This window comes from Pan troglodytes, chromosome 19 (assembly GCF_028858775.2).
Source record: "Pan troglodytes isolate AG18354 chromosome 19, NHGRI_mPanTro3-v2.0_pri, whole genome shotgun sequence".
Taxonomy (NCBI): domain Eukaryota; kingdom Metazoa; phylum Chordata; class Mammalia; order Primates; family Hominidae; genus Pan; species Pan troglodytes.
In genome coordinates, this window is record NC_072417.2 from 86414065 (window position 1) to 86428762 (window position 14698).

The 14698-nt window shown below is 53.4% G+C and overlaps 1 protein-coding gene across 2 annotated transcripts in view; it reads right to left on the reverse strand.

The window, feature by feature from the left end:
• The window catches only part of SDK2 (sidekick cell adhesion molecule 2), a 311714-nt gene that overhangs the window by 100577 nt on the left and 196439 nt on the right, over positions 1-14698 (reverse strand). For both annotated transcript variants that reach the window (XM_009433191.5, XM_511658.9), the window contains exons 5-10: positions 13980-14113; positions 7215-7326; positions 4375-4565; positions 4150-4233; positions 1873-2067; positions 142-258 (exon numbers count right to left, since the gene is read on the reverse strand). In XM_009433191.5, coding sequence (XP_009431466.3) covers positions 142-258; positions 1873-2067; positions 4150-4233; positions 4375-4565; positions 7215-7326; positions 13980-14113 — 833 coding nt within the window. The remainder of the gene's footprint in view (positions 1-141; positions 259-1872; positions 2068-4149; positions 4234-4374; positions 4566-7214; positions 7327-13979; positions 14114-14698) is intronic.

Genomic DNA, 14698 nt, shown 5'->3' on the forward strand with positions numbered 1-14698 from the left:
GAGATGCTCTCTTGGGTTGTACAGTGTATGACCTTCACAAGTGTACGTGGGGAACCCAACCTGGCTGGCTCCAGAGCCTAGTTCTGAAGACTCTTCTAGGCTATCACACAGCCACACTCTCTGAAGGTCTGTTCCAACTACCTTTCTGCCAAGTGATAGCTGGTCGGGGCGCCCCCGAGGTCTCACATGCTAGCACCACTGACATGCCGTCGATCACCGTGCTGTCCAGGGGGCCTCTGGTGATGTTAGGGGCGATGCCTGCAAACAGAGAAGTGGGGCCTTTTAGCCACACCCTGGGAGAGGTCCCCCAAGCCAGAGGGCCAGGGGCCTCCAAGCCCACCGAGGGCCAGGCCCTCATCCTCCCCCTGCCATGGTGAGGGGCCCTCCATGAGGAAGGATGTAGGCATCTTGACGAGCCCCAGTGTTTGGAAGAAGCCCGGAGGGGCCATGAGGACTCCCCTATGCCACCTGCCCTGTGGAAGGACCCAGGTGACACCAGTCCCCACACTGCTTGGATTCTCAGGCCTGCATTTGGGGGAAACTGAAGACCCCAGAAGGCAGCTCCCATCCTCCCTGACAAGGTTGTTGGGGTTTACAAGCCAAAAGTGAAAGGAAGACTCTGGCTTCTTAAAAGAAAAACAGCCACAGCCAAGAGGGGGACTTCTGCCACTTTCTAAGTGGCCCTGCCCCAGGAGCTCCATTCGGCCTCGGCCACGGCCACCGTTTAGGGTTAGGGCAGCCTCCTGGCTTCGCACTCTCATTGCCCCATCCCAGCCCTCAAGGAAGGAGCTCGCCAGATGGGCGTGGGAACAGAGCTAAGTTCACCTGCACTTGGAAGCCAGAAGCAAGACGGCAGCCCCTTGGTAGCCACCTTTGGGGCACACCCACAAGCTCTCTGCCCCACAGCTGCCCTGTCCATGGCCTCTGTGGGTCTGGGTGATGAACACCGTGGAGCTCAAGGAGACCCCTGAACATCCCCATTCTTCCTGAGGAGCCCACCAGTGCTTTGCATTTACACAGACCTTTGAGCTTATGGGCCACTCACAGTATCATCTTTTTTCTTTTGTTTTTTTGAGACAGGGTCTCACTCTGTCACCCAGGCTGGAGTGTGGTGGCGCCATCTTGGCTCACTGCAACCTCTGCCTCCTGGGCCTGAGTGGTCCTCTCACTTCAGCATCCCTAGTACCTGGGAGTACAGGTGTGTGCCACCCTGCCCGGCTAATTTTTTGTATTTTTGGTAGACGAGGTTTTGCCATGTTGCTCAGGCTGGTCTCAAACTCCTGGGCTCAAGTGATCCACCACCCTCGACCTCCCGAAGTGCTGGGATTACAGGTGTGAGCCACTGTGCCCGGCCCACAGTATCACCTTTGATTGCTAAAACAGCTCTGGGAAGCGGCCAGGGCAACTATGACAACCCCTGACAGAGACTCCAAGGGCAGAAAGGGATTTGCGAGCAGGAGAACTAAGAGAAAAACACCAGTTTTCTTCTTTGGAAACATGAGCAGGTCCTCTGGAATGGGGTTACTCCAGCCCTGCCTGGGAACCCAGGGACAGTCGCAGTGCCAGAGCTGGTACCCGTGGTTGGTTTCATAGCTCCTTTTCTCAAAAAGCCGTGAACGCAACCTGGGCCCCAGGACATTGGAGAGAACTTCTAGGGACCAGAGATTTCCTCCAGGGCTCTGGACTCAGGGCTGCAGAGGCAGCAGCGGTAACTGGCTGTGCCCCCAGGCTGCTGGGCAGCAGGCGGCCTTTGGGGATCCTATCTGCTTAATGGAACGTGCTGTGCACAAGAGGCCCCTCGGAAGACCTGGGAAGAAAGCTGCGTCCTGGGAAGAGGGGCTCACGGGCAGCACAAGGGAAGGCCCAACTTACTGGTGACAGCCAGGTAGGTGGAAGTTTGCACCTCGCCGGCTGCATTGCGGGCGAAGCACTGGAACATGCCGGTATCATCGGGCACCAGGCCGCTGATCTGCAGGCCCCCGTCGCTGCGCTGCCGGAAGCGGGTCAACTTCTCCACCTCCACCACGGCTGCGTCCTTATACCAGGTGATGGAGGGCGGCGGCACACCTGTGGGCAAGACGTGGGCCCACCGTCAACCTGCCTCCTGCCTCCTCTCCGCCTAGGAGGGGTGCTTGGGAAGAGGCTGGGCCGGGAAATCTGCGAGGGGGTCCCTGGTGAATCTTGGTGTCTAGAACCTTCTCAGAGGTGCCACTTTGGGTCTAGGGAGAGGAGGAAGTTGCTCTTTGAGTGGCAATTCTCAAAGTCTTTGGGACAGAGTAAAGATCCGGGGATCAGTTTAGCATGGAAACTGGATTGGACAAACTAATTTATTTATTCTATTTTTTATTTCTATTTGTGTAGAGATGGAGTCTTGCTAGGTTGCCCAGGGTGGTCTAGAACTCTTGGTTTCAAGCGTTCCTCCCACCTCAGCCTCCCAAAGTGCTAGGATGACAGGTGTGAGCCACTGCACCTGGCCTAATTTCTTATTTTTTATTGCAGTACTTAGCAGACATGTATGTATGCTCTGGGAACCTCCAAGTGGGGGATGCTTTCCCAAACACATGGCGCCCTGTGTCGAAGAGCACGTAGAGGGTCCAGTGTTCCCTGGGGGGCACTTGGAAGCCCCCCATACCAGCTTTGCACATGGAGGTGAAAGGAGGAGGCTCCTCTCCCCGCTCTCAGCCTGGCACATTGTTTTCATAAGTTCCCCCAGCCGGGCTGGGCATGGTGGCTCATGCCTGTAATCCCAGCACTTTGGGAGGCTGAGGCGGGTGGATCACCTGAGCTCAGGAGTTTGAGATCAACCTGACCAACATGGTGAAACCCTGTCTCTACTAAAAATACAAAAATTACCCTGGTGTGATGGTGCATGCCTGTAATCCCAGCTACTTGGGAGGCTGAGGCAGGAGAATCACTTGTACCCGGGAGGCAGAGGTTGCAGTGAGCCAAGATCGTGCCACTGCACTCCAGCCTGGGCAACAGAGTGAGACTCTGTCTCAAAAAAAAAAAAAAAGACTTCCCCAGAAGAGTTGGCCACACCCTATTCCAAGGAGCACCCCACGGCCCTGTCCCCACTAAGCCTGCTTGCCTTCCCTTCCCGGCACCCTTTGATCCCGACAGCCTGTGATGCCACATTTCATCCAATCCACCATGCGCTCTCTTTCCCATGGTCACGTCTCCGAGATCAGGATTTGTCTTATAATCGACAGCATGTCATAATTTAATTGGCTGCCTTTTTTCTTTCTTAGTGGTCCATAAAATAATGGGGCATCTTACAACCCATGGCATTTTAGATGAGATGAAGTAAGTTCTCTTTATTTGTTTATCAGCTTGCCCATCTCCCTCCCGAGAATGTTACATTCTACACGAGCAGGGATCTGGCTGTTTGGTTTATTCTGTATCTCCCCACTCCTGAGGACACTATCGGCACATGGTAAGCCCTCAAAAAATATTTGCCGCCTGAATGGATGGATCTTTGCCTTCCCCTTGTGGAGTCTCAGAAGGGAAGTCATTACTCATCCCCTCCAGCACAATCCTCATTCCTGCAGAGACACATTTTGCCCCTTTGCTCAGCGTGTCCCACTGTGCACGCTCTTCTCTCTTTATCATCCCGGATTTCACCCTGGCTGCGGGCTGTCTTTTGGCGGAAATGAATCAGAAGGAAGGACGGTGGGGAAGGGGAAAGTAGAAATTCTCCAGGAACTCTTTCAAGGGGGGTTAAGTAGGAATAGCGGAGGGAGCTGGCAGAGGAGATGGAGCAAAATGGCCCAGGAAACAGGCCGAGCTTATAAGACACATCTCAGGTGAGATGCGCCCGGGGGCTGCTGGTTCTGGCATTATGGTAATTTGTCATTGTCTACAGCTCTCAAATTTTGGGAAATTTGGGTCTGTCACCTGTCCTGAAATTACTGTAAGTTGGGTTCATTTGTAACCCTCAAGTTTTGGTATCGTAAAGGTTGATTTCCAGCCTGAGATTATGGTAATTTGGCCTGTTTGTTTCCTGGGGTGCCTGCTCAGACAGCCAGACAGACTCTCTGCCTAGTGACATGGTCTCGAGAAGAAGCTGGAATTTAGAAATGTCCACAATGAGGACGAGAGAGGCTGAAGATCTGGGGTCTTTGTCCCCCTCCAGCGGTGCCACCTCATTACCTTTGGCCCGACAGGGGATGTCCACCACCTTCTCCATCTCCGCAGTGATGTGTCTTTCTGGCTCCTTGACAAACTGAGGCGGTTCTGCAGGAGGAAGGACCAGGGGAGAGGGTCAGAGCCATGCTCGCTTTGATCCAGCCACTGTAGGGGGTCACCCTTAAGGAGGACCCTTGCCGTGCTGCCCCTACCCCTCGGGGGAGCCCTAGCAGCCCCACCCTCTCTCACCCAGCACTGAGAGGTAGGCGCCCCGGACGACAGAGGGGACGCTGCTGCTGCGCAGGACAGCCTCACACTCGTAGTAGCCGGCGTCACTGCTGGTGGGGTTGGGGATGGTGAGCCGGCGGTTGTGGTCACTGATGCCGCCTGACAGCAACACCCCATCCTTCTTCCAAATGATATGTAGCTTGATCAGGGGCCTGCAGAGGGCAAGGGAAGGCCAGTGTTCAGCCATGAGGACTCCCAGAGGCCCGAGAGGCAGGGCAGGGGGTGGTAAGGAGTGTGGGCTTGGGAGCCGGGCTGCCTGGGTTTGCCACCTTCCTGCCACTTTGTAGATGCAAGATCTTGGGCAAGTTCCCACAGGGCTCTGGGTCTCACTTTCCTCTTCTGTAAAGTGGGTGCATCTGTGCCCGCCCAGGGGGTTGTAGCCAAGATGAATGCATTAGTGCCAGTGAAGTGCTTGGAACAGGGCCTGCTGATGGACTTGGAACTCAGGGCTTGGCAGCTCAGGCAAAGCAGGAAAGCAGCCTGGCTTGCAGCTCTTTTTTCTGGTCTTCCCTGTGTGCTGTGCCCCATCTGACCACAGATCAGTGACACGGAGGAGATGAGGGTGAGGGAAGTGACAGACAGAAACATGAAACACCCAGAGTTTGAAAAGGGGAAATAAGGGCAGACAAGACAGACAGACAGACAGAAAAACCCACCCCCCAACTGCAAGAGAAGAGCAAGGGTGTGAGTCTGGCCTGGCTTTCCACCATCACCAACCCCTGCACCCCCAAGCCCCCGAGACTTGGGTCTGTCCAGACACTCCTGTTTAGCACCTGGTGGGTCTCTGAGGACGGATCTTCCAAAGTGGGCCCCTGCTAGTGCCATGGGGGTATTCAGAAGGGCCCCATGGAAAAGGAATTCTGTGGCCGCATACGTCTGGGAAACAGTGGCTTGAGTGACAGTAGCTCGAGGTGACGCTGGGCAGTTTCTTCATCAAGGGGCTTCTCAGGGCTTTCACTGCACAGTTGCACCCTGGTGGCCTTGCCCATGTCCTGGGGTTTGGATGTGTGTCCTCTCCAAGTCTCATGTGGAAATGTGATCCACAATGCTTGGTGTTACCCACTTGGTGATGGAGTGGGCTCTTACTCTGTTAGTTCATGTGAGAGCTGGTTGTTTAAAGGAGCCTAGCTCCTCCTCCCCTCTCTCTTGTTCCCTCTCTTGCCATAAGACACGCTGGCTCCCCTTTCTCCTTCTGCCATGATTGGAAGCTTCCTGAGGCCTCCCCAGAAGCAGATGCTGGTGCCATGTTTCTTGTACAGCCAGCAGAGCCGTGAGCCAAATAAACCTCTTTTCTTTGTAAATTACCGTGTCTCAGGTATTCCTTTATAGCAATGCAAATGCGCTAATACGCCATGCCTGTGAGAAACCTGGGATGGGAGGAGCATACTTGTAGAAATGCTGCCAAAAATAATAACAACAACAAAAAAGTCTGGACACGGTGGCTCACATCTGTAATCCCAGCACTTTGGGAGGCTGAGGCAGGAGGATCACTTGAGCCCAGGAGTTTGATACTGGCCTGGGAAACATAGTGAGACCCTGTCTTAAAAAAAAATGCTGCTACAGGACACGCTCTCCCTCTCCAGGAAGGTTCAGGTCAAGGGGACCTCGGGGGGATCATCAGTCTAACCCCCTGCCCATCGCATTGGTTTAACTTCATAGTGCACTTAGGAAGGGTCAGGTCAGGCTGGGTCAGCGCGCGGCCTATGCGCCTTCCACTGGGGTTGGTGCTCAGATCATTCCCATTTTACAGATGTGGAGACTGAGGCCCAGAGGGCGGCAGTGAGTACAGGCCTGAGGGAGAGGGGGCAGTGCATTTCAACTCAGCTATCATCCAGCTGGGTGACGTTGGGCAGGCCGCTTGCCCTCTCTGGGCTCTGAAGTGGTGACACCTATGCCATACATTGTTTTGGGAGAAAAGAGGTCTTGTGGGAAGGTGCTTAGCAGGACACAGGGCACGGAAGGCACTTAGCCACACATAATGAGGCTCAGGGGTTTCATAATTGTTTCCTGTGTGGGAGAGGTGAGGGCCGCACATGGCTGGGAAGGGCTCTGGTGGCTCCTGACCCCTGATCTGCCCTACTCCAAAGCCCATACTCTTTTTTTTTTTTTTTTGAGATGGAGTTTCACTCTTGTTGACCAGGCTGGAGTGCAATGGTGCAATCTCAGCTCACTGTAACCTCCGCCTCCTGGGTTCAGACGATTCTCCTGTCTCAGCCTCCAGAGTAGGTGGGATGACAGGCACGTGACACCACACCTGGCTAATTTTTGTATTTTCAGTAGAGATGGGGTTTCTCCGTGTTGGTCAGGCTGGTCTTGAACTCCCGACCTCAGGTGATCCACCCGCCTCAGCCTCCCAAAGTGCTGGGATTACAGGTAGGAGCCATCGCGCCCAAAGCCGTACTCTTAACCACCATGTGAATCGTTTCCCATGCACACTTCCCTCCTGCACAACCCTGCATGCAAGAGGGCTCGCTTTGAGAGGCCACCCACTCCCTCTGGGCTCCTCCAAGGGTTAGAAGTGAGTCCACCCTCCCTCCAGTCCTGTACGTCCCAGGCTGACGTCCCCTTCCCTGTAACTTCCATCCAGGGCCTGGTTTTCTCTTCTTGGGCTACAGAGAACAAGCCAGCCCTGGTTGCACACAGCAACCCTCTGACAACAGCCAGCGGGTCTCCCTGCATCCCTCCTCCCCTGTCCTGGATCCTCAGGTGATGTGGCTTCTGGCTGCTCTCCCTGGAGCCCGCAGTTTGGGAGCAGCAGCTGGAGTTACGGGTGCGGGAGCGAGGGAAGATGCACTACCTACCTGGCATTGGCCACACACTCCAAGGTAACCTCTGAGGTCCCGGCCACCACGCTGGTGTTTTTAGGTGGGATGATGATGGTGGGTGCGATGGGGTCTGCAGGCCCCCCTACATCTGGGGAGAGATCAGATGTTAGTTGGGGGCAGAGGATGGAAATCCTATCCCTGCCCAGCCTCATTAGAGGCTGATGCCCTGGGAGGTCTTTGTCCTTACCAAGTGGAGCAGGTGGCCATGGGGGCAGCCCCAGAGCAGACCTCCAGACACTGACCCCAGGGACTACCTGATCCCTCCACTTCCTCTGTTGATGAGTCACCACACCAGGGTCCAAGGAGAGACATCGCTGACCTTGACGGCCTTCCCCACCCCTCCTGTAAAGCAGCCACACCCCCCTCTCCCCACCACCACCCTGTCCTGTTCCATTCCCTTCAAATCCTTCCCTCTGCCTGGGTTGACCTTGTTGGTTTAGTTCTGCATTGTCTACTTCCTTCACCAGAATGCAAACTCTCTGTACTAGGTCAAACAGAGTCACCAGCCCCCTACCCCCACATACCTCCCGCTAATTCATGCCCATCCGGCACCTGTAAATGTGACCTTATTTGCATATAGGATCATTACAGGTTTGTAATTAGTTAAGGTGAGGTCATATTGGATCAGGGTGGGCTCAAGATCCAATACGACTGGTGTCCTTGTAAGAAGAGGGAAATTGAGACACAGATGCACAGCCTGGAAGACTCTGTGAAGACAGAGGCAGAGTGAAGAGATGTGGCCACAAGCCAAGGAATGCCAAGCATTGCTGGCCACCACCGGAAGCCAGGAAGGGGCAAGAAATGAGATTCCCCTAGAATCTTCAGAGAAGTATAGCCCTGCTGACACCTTGATTTTCAGACTTCTGGCCTCCAGAACTGTGAAAGGCTCAGTTTCTGTTGCGAGCCACTCAGCTGGTAGTACTTTGTTGTGCAGGCCATAAGAGACTAAAATTCTCCCTGACCAGGAACCTCATGGGTCTTTGCTATGGACTGAGCTGTGTCCCCCACCCATTCATATGTTGAGCCTTAACCTCCAATGTGATGGCATTTGGAGGAGTCCCTTGGGAGGTGATTAGGATTAGATGAGGCCACGAGGGCCGGGCCTCATGAGGGCCAATGAGGGTCCCAAGGAAAAAGAAAAATGTTCTCTTAACATATTGTCAACTTTTGCTTAGAAAAGCATGTAATACTTTAATTCTCTCATTGAATGAAATGAAAGAGTTAAGGATGAAACTCTCAGAAAGCAGGTTTCCAGGTACTTGTTAGGTGTGAATATTTCCATATTTCAGATTCATGTCCTTATAAAAAGAGGAAGAGGCCAGAGCTGGCTCTCTCTCCGCCATGTGAGGACACGGCTGGAAGGCAGACATCTGCAAGCTGAGAAGAGAAGCTGACCATACTGGCTTTCCAATCTGGGACTTCCAGCCTCCAGGATGGTGGGAGGCGGAACGTTTGCTTCGTAAGCCCCCAGCTGCGGTGCTTTGTTATGGCACCAAGAGCTGACTCATGCAGTCTTTTTTTTTTTTTGGACGGAGTCTGGCTCTGTTGCCCAGGCTGGAGTGCAGTGGCACGATCTTGGCTCACCACAACCTCTGCCTCCCAGGTTCAGGTGATTCTCCTGCCTCAGCCTCCCAAGTAGCTGGGATGACAGGTGCCACCAGCATGTCTGGCTAATTTTTGTATTTTTAGTAGAGACAGGGTTTCACTATGTTGGCCAGGCTGGTCTCGAACTTCTGACCTCAGATGATCCACCCGCCTCAGCCTCCCAAAGTGCTGGGATTACGGGTGTGAGCCACCAGGCCTGGCCAACTCCTGCGGTCTTGACGACCACCACTCCTCCAGCACGAAGAAGGATGCCTGGCACACAGTAAGTGCTCAAATACGTGTGTTAAGTGAACAAATGAATGGATCTAGAGTTACCATCGTCCAACTCCCAGGGTCGATGATCGAAATGAACAAGAACTTCCTGTAAGGGGGTTTTATTGGAAAAAAAAAAAAAAAGAGAAACACTCCAAACTCTTCTAATAGAGGTGGTAGCAATTCCTTTTTTTTATATTTTGAGTTTTTTTTTTAAAGTAGAGGCCAGATTTTCATCTTGATGAGTCAGTGTAGGCCCGATATTGGCATAAACTCCAATATTCTGTGTATGCCTGATCCATGGCTCCTGAAAATACAACCTCTGAGGACTTTTTCTCCACAACAAATCTATCCAGTTGGCCCCTTTCCAGAAGGTTCTGGAGGTAGTAGGCCATGATGACATGCTGGGCCCTGCGGTGACAGTGACAGGCTGTTCTTTATGGGGTTAGGGGGAGGGTGCACAGTGGCCCCACTGCCCCTCTGGGCCACCTTGTCAGCCCTGGGCAGGTTTTCCTTCCTTGACTCCAGGCCTTGCTAGAAAAGGCCCAGGAAGAATGTGAATAAAATGTAAAAAATAAAGTAAAATGAAGGGGGAAAGAAAGGAAGCATATAAAACAAAATAATTGCAACAATATAAAAGCCTCATGTAGGTGCCATAAAGAGCGATCGGATTGAAAGCTGCTGATATAGCTGAATCCATAAAAGTGTGCTCTAAGTTGTTTATTACATGCGGGGGCGCGCAGGTAACACGGCTCAGATTAATGGGGCACAAGTAGGAGACAGACAGTTAGAGCCCAAGCCAGAGCGCTGCATGGCACAGCCAGGTAAACAGGGAGACCTCAAGGAAGGCGAGTTCTGAGTTTAAAAATACGAGGGCTGCCCCAGGGCTCAGGGCTGGCTCGTTGGCTCTGGAAGGAATGGAGGAGAGATGGCCATGTGCTCAGGCCCAGGTGGCAGCCTGCAGGGCTCGATGGGGGCTGAGGTGGCCAGGGATGCTGGCACAGTGAGAAAGGGTCCCAGGGGTGAGGAAGACCTGGGCTCAAAGCCTAGCTCTGCCCCCAGATATCCTGGTGACTTCATCCTACTGAGTTTCAGTCTTCTCAGGGGGAAATGGGGATGAAAGTCACTACCTCTCAGGGTTGTGTGAATTCAGGCCCCAGCTCAACAAATCTTTCCTAGGTGAATGCTTGACACGTGCCAGGCTGTGTTCCAGGCACCAGAGATTCTCCATCAAGCGAGATGGCCAGGGTCTGTCCTCATGGAGGGTGATGTCCCAGAGGAAGTCGAACCAATGCTCGTGGGGTTAATGAATGAAAGAGCGTGTGATGGTTGCCGGGAAGGGGGCGGCTAAGCTGGTCTGGGGTGACTGCAGAGTGCCTGGTACACAGTACGTGCTCAATAAATGACAGCCTCCCCTCCTGGAGATTTGCCTGCCTGTGCAGGGAAGAGCTCTCCCTGCTAGCCCTAGTCCAAGTGACAGACTCAGAGGCTATGGAGAGGTGGGAGTCGCAGGCTCGGGGACGCACATTAAGCCCTGCAGGGTACTGGGCAAGGCCTCAGGCATTTCATGGCGTGGCTCCCTGGGAGACAGCAGGAGTTGAGTGGGTCTCAGAGAAGTGAGTCCTGGAGCAGATTTACTGTTAATGAAGGTCACCCCAGCACAAGTGGGTTATTGGGGTAAATGGGGCTCCAAAGGCCAGACCATGAAAATCACAGGTGAGCCCGAGCAAAGAGGAGGGGTGTCTTCCCGGTGAGCTCCTGCCATAGGGTGGGCCCTGGGGTGGGAGGAAGTGTAGGGGGCTCCCCACACGGGGGGCCTCACTGGATCTCACTGCCCCAGACGCTTTGCGTAACAGCCACGACAAGGGACATCTAACGTGATCCATTCTCCCTGAATCACCTCATTGAATCCTCCCATTTTTGCCATAGGCACCAATTTACAGATGGGGAAACTGAGGCTCAGAGACCATGTGACCCACCTGGGCCACCTCATTTAGTCCTCCCAACTTTGCCATAGGCACCAGTTTACAGATGGGGAAACTGAGGCTCAGGGACCATGGGACTCGCCTGGGCCACAGGTCGGTGAGCGGTGGGGCAGGGGTGTGAGCTGCTCCCCTCTCTTGGGCAGGCTTCTGGGATGCCTGTTCTCCAGCTGCCCAGGAGCCGGGGTATCCAGGCCCTGTGACCTGAACCACCCAATGCAGGGGCCACGAGCCACACGTGCCTATGAGCTCCTGCAATGTGGCTGGTGTCCCTTTGATTTAATGTGATTTAATTTTAACTAATTTACATTTAATTAAGAATGGATCCCCAATTCAGTTATTAGAACACTTTTAAGCATGTACGGAACAACTTATGCATACGACTCTACTTTTCAGCTATAAATTTTGTGAAATCCAAATACAGATCACGTATTTCGGATGAAAATTTCACATCCAGATTGAGATGTGATATAAGCGTAAAATACACAAGGATTTCAAAGACCTAGTATGTAAAAAACCAATGGAAGATATCCCATTAATATTCTTTACATTGATTGTATGTTAAAAAGATAACTTCTTGTTATGTTGGGTTAAATAAAATAGAGTAATAAAATGAATGTCAACGATTTCTTTTTACTTGGTAAAAAAATGGGGCTACTGGAAAATTTAAAATTTCACATGTGGTTCACATTCTATTTCCTTTCGACAGTGTAGCACTGATCCCCGGTATCCACCCAAGCATGGGGTTTTCAGGAGCTGTGACAGTCCGAATGAGGTCACCAGGGTTATCCTGAGCAGGGGGCAACTTCTGGGGTCACCAGACTTGCCCTTTCCTTCTCTGGTTCTGAAGAGCATAGGGTCCCTATAAAGAGGTGCAGAAAGCTGGACTTCCTGGAGTCCAGGAGGGATGGAGGAAGCGGTGCGGAGGGGAGAGCAGACGGAGGGGTGAGGCCCAGGAGAGGAATGAGGGGAGCTGCTGCTGGTGGTGAGCGAAGCGGCAATTGCTCCTCACAAATTGGTTGGCAGGCAGGCAGGCAGGCTGGGGATTTGTGTCACAGAGAGGAAGAGGGTTTTCAAGTGCAGTCACTTGTGGGAAGAGAAATTAGCTAAAAATCAGCTGATTCTGCTCTGAATTCAGGATAAATCAGCGCGTGATGGCAGGAGGCCAAGAGGCAGTGGGGTGGGAGAAGCAGGTGACTAGGCAGGGCTTGGGTGGGTACAGGGGGTCAGAGGTGACCCGCCCACCTCCCTGGGGCCAGCTGGAGGGTTGGGTGGTTTGGGATGGAGCAGAGAGCGAATGACTCCCAAAGTCAGCCAGGAAGAGTAGCCTAGTTTAACGCCTATGAGGAGGAGCTGGATGCCGGAGAAGGGGAACAGAGAGGAAGGCCCCGACTCTGTCTCAGGGTAAACTGAGTCACCTAGGAGGATGCCTGGCTTTGACTTGGACCACGAACCACTCCTGTGTCTTTGACATTGCTTCTTACCAAATGACGGGATTCCATGAGACTCCAGGGAATCTGATCACTAGAAATTATATGGGGAGAAGCACCTCTCTTTGATGACTAAATTCCCTTCTCCTATAGAAACAGCAGCCCCAGGGTATGGGCTGGGGCCCAGGCTGCTGAGACTTGACTGAGACCCTGACTCGATGTCAGAGGTTACACCCTCAACCCTGACGGTCGGTCTCCAGATATACTTGTGACGCTGATGGGTCAGTCTCCAGAATGAAACTCTCCTCCCCACATTCAGATTTCCTTCTAGGCAGACTGGATGCTGAGTAGGGGAAGGAGATCCCTGGGATAATGGGATGCGGTTCCTGCTGAAGTGTGAAAGGCCCTGGAATGGGGACGGCAAGGCCTGGGAATGTCCTGGGCCCTCTGGACATGGACAGCAGAGGCTAGGATCAGAATAAGAGCACAGAAAGGCCCCAGGCTGGTCCACACCCTCATCTTGCCGCTGGTGGGCAAGTACCATCGTGACCAAGGATGATAAATGAGGCTTGCTTTGAGAGCAGGAGTTGTACAGATGTGGAGGGAGGTGAACATCTGCCTCCCCCAGCTTGTGTGATGGCTCAGCTGCCGCCCCACATACTCTGGGATTTGGGCCTAGGCTGCTCCTCGGTTGTCCACCCCTCCCTCCTTCTCTGTCTTGGGAATGGAGTATGGAGGGAGGGGCTCGTCCAGTAGGGAGAACCAGGCCAGAAAGAACATCTCAGCATCTCGTCCCTCCAAACAAAACTGGCTTCAGTCTTGGCTGGACAAGCGTCTCTTTGCCAAAGCACACCAAGGGAGTCACGCTTTTGTGTGTGTCTCACTGTGTGGTGAGTTTTAGGGAGGGCTTTGCCCCTTTTGCCCAGGGAGCTGGAGGTGTCTGAGGATGGAGGTGTTTTAGGTGGGTGCCTGGGCAGAGGGCCTGTCTTCCCATCAGCAGGGACCACCTGGCTCCCAATATAGACAGCACTTCTTATGTGACAGCCAAGTAGAGGCAGTTAGTATATTTTTGTAAAAACAAGCTTCAACCCTGCAATCACCCACATGCCCTCCTGGTCAGCATCTGAGCCCTGATAGTGGCTGCAACTCACACATGCACACACTCTTCCTCTGCCCCACCCCTCCCTGGGTCCCTGGTAGCCCTGCTAACAGTCGTGCTAAGCATCCTCTCTACCGATGCAGGATCTCAGGCATGTCATGGGAACAGGCTCCAGCATTCAGCTGCTCCTTTTCTGCCCAGGCACCCCTGGCTCTGCTGTGTCTCGTCCTCCTTGGGAAGGCTCCCCCCGGCCGTCCCCTAGCTTCCCTGTCCCCCTCCTCTGCCACTCCATCTTCCCAATGATCCCCTGGAGCACCATTGCCAAGATTTAATGACCCGCTCCGAGATCGGTCCCAGCCCTGCGCGTACTTACTCTCCACGGTGAGCGTGATGGGCTGGCTGGTCTTGTTATCCCCGTTCTTGTCATTAACAGCCTGCACATAGTAGCGACCTGCGTCAGGGGCCACCGTTGACAGGATGACAAGGGTGTTCTCCAGCGTGATGGCTCTGGGAAGAGGAAAAGGATTCCTCTGACGGGCCTGAGGGGCTCTGAACCTCCAGGGAGTGGGAGTGGAAACCCTAAGGGGGAAGCCTGACCATATCTCCCAGTCCCCAGCCTCCCAGGGCCCCTCCTGCCACCCCCTCCCCAACCTCTTACTGCCTACATCCCGCCACGTTTAGTTTGCAGAGAATGCTAAACACGGTGCTGATGCTGTCAACCAGACCCAGAGACAGCACGTTCATGCCCAGACGCCGAGACCACCCAAAGGAAGCTTCCCTGGCCCCTACCCCAAGACTGGGCGAGGGGCTTCCAGGTATCCCCTTGGAATTCTGCCCTTTCCCAGGTCACAGCCTCCATGGCTGTGTGTGGTTATTTCTGCATGATGTGCATCCAGACACTGAAGAAATGTTCTCAGCATGGATTAGTGAATGTCGGTGAATGAATAAGTAAATGACAAATGAATGCTAATGAATTTAGAAATGCAGGGCCATTCCAGAATCCATGCCTTAACCCTAATCCTAAATCTGTTCAGGATTGATGGACTCAAAGGCCACAGGTCACCTGGTGACGTCAACTTCTGGAAGTCCTGT